The following is an 8,074-nucleotide window of genomic DNA, read 5'->3' as shown; positions in this document are numbered from 1 at the left end:
ACATTTTTAGTCTGTTCGGTTTTTTGGGATTTTTTTTTTTTTTAGGTTTTTGCCTCTAAAACCACAGGTGCTTGCCAGAGAGAGAGAGAGAGAGACCAAGACAGCACCCTCCATGAGGGGTGGTCACAGTGCAATCCTTTCTCCTCCATCTCTCCCTCTTGAATTTTTGAGTCTAAATGCATGCGTCTGGTGTCTTTTTCAAGATATTAGGTCCAGGGCTTGAACCACTTAGTCAGCGAAGTGAGTTCCAGCTCTCTTAACCAATATGCCACAGGTCGGCCTTTAGGGCTTTTCTAAAACCACAATAATTTTTTTTTTTTTAAGAATTATGTTGTATATTTATTTATTTACTTATTTGTTATTTTTACATGAATTTACCAGAGAAAGAGTGAGAGTAAGAAAGCAAGCCGCCAGGTCCGGGATTCGAACCAGTCTGCCATGTGAGAATTCCAGCACCTTAACCACCATGCCACCTGCTGGCCCCAATAATTAATTACGTTGGCATTGGGTTAAAACTGCAGTGACACTTAAATTGTACAACCAGTCAACATAAACAAAAGGCCAAAGCAAAAAAGCCAAGTGAGTATTAAACGTAGTATTGGGTTGTCAGAAAAGTCATGAAGCATTTTTGCATAGAAAAACAGAAAAATTCATCATGACTTTTCTGACAACACAATATAATAGGAAAGAAGAAGTTTTTTTTTTTTTTTCCAATGTACAGATGAAAGGAAATACCTTGTTTCAAAGTCAGTAAAAACTGTGCAACCTCAGAGGCCATTACTTAACCATTTTGAATGCACAGACTTTAAACTTCTTAATAACACAGATATTGCTTAATTAGGAAATAGAAGGATGGAGCCCTTTATATGACAAATGGGCTGTGACCAAGTTTCTCACCATTTCAGCTCTGCTCTATTCAAAAGGATTTTTAACTTTAATCATTTCAAGTATTTCGTATTCTGGGGAGAAATCATGTGATCATAATCTGATAAAAATATACAAATTAGCTGGTTATGTTTTGAAACATTTTAGTAAAATTTCATTAGGATTATTTTCATGGCTGGTTACTTACTAATCAAACAGTGAAAAAACAAAATTAGTTTCTTAGATACGCTTATAAACAGTGTTAAAAAAAAATCTACTATTTTTAGTTAGCATAATGGCTATGCCGCTGAACTCCCATGTAGTTGACCACAGTTGGATTTCTGGACCTGGCGGCTTAAATGCATGCCGGGGCATGTGTGTGTATGCCTAAGATCCCGAGAGGAGAAGGGACTGCGGTGTGGCCATCCCCCTGGAGGGGGGTGATTTCTCGCTTTCTGTCTCTGTCTTTCTGGCGAGCGCATGCACCCTATAGCAAAAACTTCTCAAAAACCAAAATAACCTACTAAAGCAATTGAATAGGTAGACTAAAAGTACAGAAGGACTGCGAACTTAATTATAAAAACTGTGTCTCCTTGAGACGAGGAGGAGGGACTGCGGCATGGCCATCCCTCTCTGCAAAGTGATTTTTCACTTTACTTTTCTGTCTTTCTGTCTCTTTCTGGAAAGCGCATGCACCCTATAGCAAAAACTAAAATACAAAAGTTTCTCCTTGGCTTACAGTGGTGATGACCTGGAAGAACGCACCTGTGAGAGCCCTCAGTTTGACGCAGCAGGCGATGTAGTCATCGAAGGTGATCTTCCCATTGGTGCTGTATCGTTTTGCAATTGAATTCACAGCTTGGGGACTCAACCTAAATCCTGAAAGGGAGAAAAATTACCTAGCAAAACAAGTAACAGGATTCCAAAAAGACCATTAGAAAATAGTAAGCACAACTTTTTAAGACTGTCTGTGAACTCACTTTAATTAACAAACACACAGTTTAAGAAAACAGAAAGTACCTTCTTACTTTTCAGAAACACACACACACACACCCAAAAACAAAACTTTACTTCTACCATTTAATGGAGAGTTCTCATTAGCCATACCCACCCATTGTCGTCAGGGCTTTCTGCAACTCTTGAGGATCCACAGTTCCACTCCGGTCACTATCAAAACTGATGAAGTGTTGTCTCCAGCCATTCAGTACAGCCCAGAGTTCTTTAAATTCATTGAATCCCATAGTGCCAGACATATCCCTCTGAACTGTAATTAAGGGTCAGCACTTCTGTATTTGGCAGTATTTTCTCATGATTAAACGGAAGATCAAGGACAAGGGGAATTTATTATTATTACTTTTTTTTGCTGAAATAGTTAAATATGTGATATATATTCTTACTACAACAACAAAAAAGATGAACAAAAATGTATAATAAAAAGAGCCTATAAAGGAAAAGCTCTGATAGTACAGTACCTAGCTTCACAGTGGGAAAAAGATAACCTATGGGTCCAACATTGCCACCGTGAGCCACAGGTACACAGCAGTCTTCCTACTGGAACTGGTGCGGGGGGCTGCAAGCTACGCTGTTTGTCCTTCTGTCCTAGGGTCATTGTTGGCTCTACCATTCACTGCTAAGCCCTCGCAGGTCCTGGATCTCACTTCTGGACAATGAGGTGGGATGGAAGGTACTGCAGAGTTCAGCACTAGCTAGAGGGAGTCCAACAACTGGGATGTGAACAATCCCATCACTGGAAGGTCTGGTGTGAATCATGCAGCATAATAAATGTTAAAAGATTAAAAAAAATAAAAATCTTTCCTGACACTCTCGTTTCTACAAGTGTCCTACTTTGATGCTTCCTTAGATTCTTTTTAAAATTTTTTTCCAGAGAGAGACACAGAGAGAGAGAGAGAGAAAGTGAGAAATCACTACCCTCCCCCCCCATACCACCACCCTTAAGAAGGATGGCCACACTGCAATCCCTTCTCTCTGGATTTTTGGCATGCACACATGTCCAGTATGTTTTTCAAGCCAGCAGGTCCAGGACTTGAACTGTGATGTTGGCCATGTGGGATCCAGCCTCCTTAACCACCAAACCACCAGCTGGCCTGCTTCCATAAATTCTTAAATAACATATTCTACTTGTTAAACTTGCCTTTTTCTTGCAAAATTATATTATAAATGGTAATTATTTCAGAGAGCATTTTTAGTTGTGAGTTGCCATTTTTTTGTTTACTGGGTATTAATTCTGAGATGAATTCCTTCAGGAAAGACAGTTCCTGTCAAGAAAAATTACTCTAGACAACAACCAAAGTAAAGGATACATCCAGCATTGAAACCATAAGGCGACAAGTCTCCAGATTAAAAGCTGTGAAAAAAAGCATATCCATGTTAGTGTATTTTCAAAAGTTCCCGTTATACCAGACACATTCAAATTAATTAGGTATGTAATTATTTATACAGTTCTATTTTTATATGCTACTCAATTTATGTGAGACTAAATTATATGGAACTTTGAAGGAGATTATTTTCCAGATAAAAGAGGACGCCTAGAATCCAATTTGATTTTATCAATTTTAATTGAAACCTTCAAAAAAGTATAACATAATAGTTAATACTTTGTCTTTATAACTGTAATATAGTGAGTTCAATTCACAAACATGAACCATGATATATTATATCCACTAGAGTGGACGGGAGGGTATGTTTGCTTTGCTTCTGCTCATAAATGTCTGTAAATTGGTATTTTGTTCATTTTGTGTCCAATCATTTGTTTTTCTGTCCTTTCCCTTTAATGTCAGGCACTGAGTGATAAGCCATCTTCAATAGTCTACGACCCTCCATATACAATAAACGTGCATAAGTCAGATAAATATGCTTGATAGCATTGTATGTTAACAAGAGCACATCAGATAAATATGCCTGATAGATAGCCTCACGTGTTAAAAAGGGCACTCCAGAGTAAGGCCCAATGACTAAGTGATGGCCACTCTAGGGAGGTATTTTTAGCTTATCTAAAATTTAGGAGTGTTCTAAGGGTATTTTTGTACCTCACTTACGGAACCAAACCAGGAGACATCGCGTGGATGTGGCCCACTGGTAATCTAGCTAAGCAGTAGACTTATATAGATTTAACTTTAGGAAATGAAAAATAAAGAGCTCCTTGGGCTGGCCTTATTGCCTGGTGGTTAAGGTAACTGGCTCCTACATGGCAAAATATGGTTTAAATCCTGGCCCTGAGAGCTTGAAAAACACACCAGGCACATGTTGTGTGCAGTCTCAAAACCCAAACAGGACAGAGAAATGGAAAAGGAATTGTGGCATGACCATGCCCCTTGTGGGGCGTGGGGGGAACTGCTTTCTCCCTCTCCCTCCTGTCTCTTTGACAAGTGTGTGTGCTCTCAGGCACTTAAATAAATCAAGAGCCCCTTGAACCTTACATTGCCTTAACAGGAATCAATGACTTTGAGGAAATACTGCACTAACATTGCTTCAGAGCTATTTATGGCTTCATTTTTCTCTAACCTAATTTAAATTAAAATACAACTGATCTCTTATTATGTAATGTCCCCAAACAGCACAAACTATAGGTTTTCCTCCTTTAACAGATTCCTGTGTTTGGTAATGCCTTTAGTGGAAATAAGACTTCTGACTATTTCTATTTCAATCCTTCCATCTCCATTTGACACAGGAATGTAGTTCTCTGAGGTGAGAGGAACAGGCAAAGCTTTTCTACACTTTGAACAAAGAGCTGGCTGATTCTCCGTTCTGCCATTTAAGTTGTGTGGAAGAAGCCATCTAACATAGATCAGGGGTTCTCAACCTGGGTGCTTATCAGAATCATCCAGAAGCCTTAAAAGATCCTGATAACTGGGCTGCACCATGGATCAATTAAATCAGAATCTCTGAGGGGAGAACCCCAGCATCATACTTTTAAAAGTTCCTCGGATAATTCCAGTGACTGGCCAAGTTGGGTGCACCATTCCACTCAAAGTGTGACTCTTAGGTCAGCCATACTAGTATCCCCTGAAAGCCTGGTAGAATAGCTGAATCTCAATCCCTAATGGACGTCAATAGCATCAGAATCTGAATTGTAACAAGATCCCCAAGTGATGGAATTCACATTAAAGCAGCTTGTTCAACCTGGACAGCATCATATGGAAACTTACTAGTATCCCCTGAAAGCCTGGTAGAATAGCTGAATCTCAATCCCTAATGGACGTCAATAGCATCAGAATCCGAATTGTAACAAGATCCCCAAGTGATAAAGCAGCTTGTTCAACCTGGACAGCATCACATGGAAACTTGTTAGATGCCATTCTCTGGTCTCATTCCAGACTGCCTGAATGAGAAACTCTAGGGAGAGGCCTAGTAATCTTTCTACAAGCTTTATGGGTGATGCTGATACTGCTGATGTTTAAGAAAGACTGCTCTCTGGGGCTGCAGGTAGTGTAGGGGTTGAGGCTGACCACAGTTTGAGTCCTTGGCCTGGCAGCTTACCTTCTCTCTCTCTTTTTCTCTCTGTCTCTTTCTGGCTCTCTCATGAGCAAATGTGTCCTTTAGCAAAATTTATAAGGCAATAATAGTAATAATAAATAAAAAATTCTTTAAAAAAAAAAAAAAGACTGCTCCAGACAGCTTGATAAACACAGAATGGAGCCAACTGTCTGTCTTACATCAAGGTTTCAAGGGGCCATGAGGCAGACAGATTCTATCTCCCAATTTTATGAAAGGCACCAACAACCACTCAGCTGCCAACCACGCCAGAAACAGCGTCCCTAATTCCCTCTCCCACAATAACCAGTCACCTTCTAAACAGCTTTAGAAACCAGCCTCACTGTAACATCCCTGGTCTGGTATTTCTCTCTCCTGTGTGACTCCAACAGTCACCTAATAGGTATCTCTGACTCGTTTTTACTCCCATGTCCCTTGCTGTGGTCTTAACCCTTCTGCCAGGGTTAGCAGTATGTGTTCTCCTAAACAAAACCCAGTAGAGGTGTTAATTATGCTGCTCTCAGGTGAAGTCTAAACACAGTCACCAAGTGAAGGTCATCTTCAGCTCAGCTGTTTTCTTACTCTTCACCCAACTCCATCAGCGATCTTCATGAGCATTTCCCAGTTCCCTGACTCAACTATGCATTCTCTGGGTCTTCTGCAAATGCTGCTCTGCCTACCCGGAACACAACTCCCCCATCCTACTCATTTCTGGGTCAGTCTCATTTCTGTTCAAGTTTTACCTCTGTTCTTCAGTTTATGTATCAATTCTGCAAAGAAAACCTTCCTGGCTCCAATCCAGGTAAAGTGCTCACCCTATAAGATCACACGGCCTCTGTGCTTCCTCATCCCAGAGCTTTTCACATTGTCCTGCAGGCACTGTTTGTGAGCACACCCAGCACCTAGCACAGGGCACGCATCTATCAATACTGTGTTGCTTGGACAAACGAATGTATAGATGAGACCGAATTCTCATACCTGTGCAGGAAGCTGAATATCCCATGACTCTGTAAGCCCTTCTTCAGACAGTCTAAGGAGGAATGTGTTTTCTGAATAAAATTTTGCTATCTTGAGTGATACTTAAAAGTAATGTAGAATCTTAAAATATCAGTAAGTGATAAAGCTAAGGTTTTTCCATTTTAGAAAATTTCCCATACTCAGCAGCCACTCATTAATGTATTCCCTATGTACAGGACTCAGGGTACCAGGAACTTGGGAGATACTGACAGGAAATCAGTCTGCCCTAGCTAACAGTCTAAGAAAGATAAGCTGTATTGCACACACAATGCTAACTAAGGTAGAGTTATGACAGAAGCACCCAAAAGTATGAGCAGATATTGAGAGGGGTTCCTTTCTAGTAAGAGAATCAGGAAAGATTTCATAGAATGGGGAGCATTAACCCAAGCCATGAACAACAGGGAGGACATTTAGAGGTAGTGAAACAGAAAGGTCCAACGCAGGCAAAGAGTACGTGATTAGGTTAATCAGACTTACAAGAAAGCATCCAGAAAGTGGATGGAAATGGGGCTGGTTAGATGAGCCAGAGTGACAGAGAATCTTGGAGTCCTACTAAGTTGTTTAGCCTTTATATTATGGGCACCAAGGACTATCAAAGATTTTTTGAGGACAGTGCCAGTGAGAGCTGTGTGTCAGTAAGTTCAGAAACCTCATCATCTTTTGTAAGCAGGATCTGAAAGGGAGGGAATGGGCTTAGCAATGAACAAAAGAGAACAAACCAGATGTACCAACACAGACAGTGTTGATGAACTAGAACGCTGATGTAAGGTTGGCTGGGATAAATCTCTGCTCAATTTTGTTAACTGTACTTTTTCCTCAGAAATAGCTTTTATTAATACTAATTATATATGATCTTAATTGCCACAGGGTATACACACTTGCCAGCGCGAGCCAGGGAGAGAGGGAGAAAGCACCTCTGCAACAAGACATGGTCAAAGTGTAATCCCTTCTCCGCCATTTCTCCATCCTGTCGGTATTTGGGGCATACAGATGCATGTGCCCAACATGTTCTTCAAGCCTCTGGAGCTGCGATTCAAACTGCAGTCAGCCACATGGAATACCTATTCCTTAAGCACTGTACTACGGAGCTGGCCCCCTACTTCTTTTTTAAATAATTTCAGAAGAATCTATGTTATAATTTACCTTTGATATTTGCCCTCTCTTCTATTCATTCTCCTAGAATGCCTCAAATCTCTTCTGTTCTGGTAGAAAAACATACAATATAATGAACCTAGCAAGAAAGCCCTACCTCTAGTTGTTTCTCTCAACCTTACCACACAGGAAGAACTTTTTCTTTTTTCTAGAGGTTTTTGCTATAGGGTGCATGCACTCGCCAGAAAGACAGAGAGAGACAGAGAGATAGAAAATGAGAAATCACCCCCCCAGTGGGGATGGCCACACCGCAATCCCTTCTCCTCTATTCTCCTCTCAGGATCTTGAGCACACACATGCCCTGCATGAATTTAAGCTACTGGGTCTGGGACTTGAGCCACGGTCAACTACATGGGAGTCCAACGACATAGCCATTACGCCAACTGCTGGTCACATAGGAAGAACTTTTTCAAAGAAAAAAGAGAAACTAAATTGTTATCTCAAGACACTATAGAGTGATTTCCTCCATAAACTCTACCTCTAGGGGTGACTACTTTCCTTTAAGCTGTTTAAGAAGGGCCTGTGGGTACGGGGAGTGTACCACCTGCTC

The 8,074-nt window shown here is 40.7% G+C and overlaps 1 protein-coding gene across 1 annotated transcript in view; it reads right to left on the bottom strand.

Moving 5' to 3' along the window:
• The window catches only part of SRI (sorcin), a 23,541-nt gene that overhangs the window by 5,950 nt on the left and 9,517 nt on the right, over positions 1-8,074 (bottom strand). The window contains exons 4-6 of the mRNA XM_006170476.3: positions 3,186-3,229; positions 1,976-2,123; positions 1,630-1,743 (exon numbers count right to left, since the gene is read on the bottom strand). Coding sequence (XP_006170538.1) covers positions 1,630-1,743; positions 1,976-2,123; positions 3,186-3,229 — 306 coding nt within the window. The remainder of the gene's footprint in view (positions 1-1,629; positions 1,744-1,975; positions 2,124-3,185; positions 3,230-8,074) is intronic.

This window comes from Tupaia chinensis, unplaced genomic scaffold (assembly GCF_000334495.1).
Source record: "Tupaia chinensis unplaced genomic scaffold, TupChi_1.0 Scaffold148587_1, whole genome shotgun sequence".
NCBI classification, from domain to species: Eukaryota; Metazoa; Chordata; class Mammalia; order Scandentia; family Tupaiidae; genus Tupaia; species Tupaia belangeri.
This window is presented reverse-complemented; position numbering and strand designations above follow the sequence as displayed.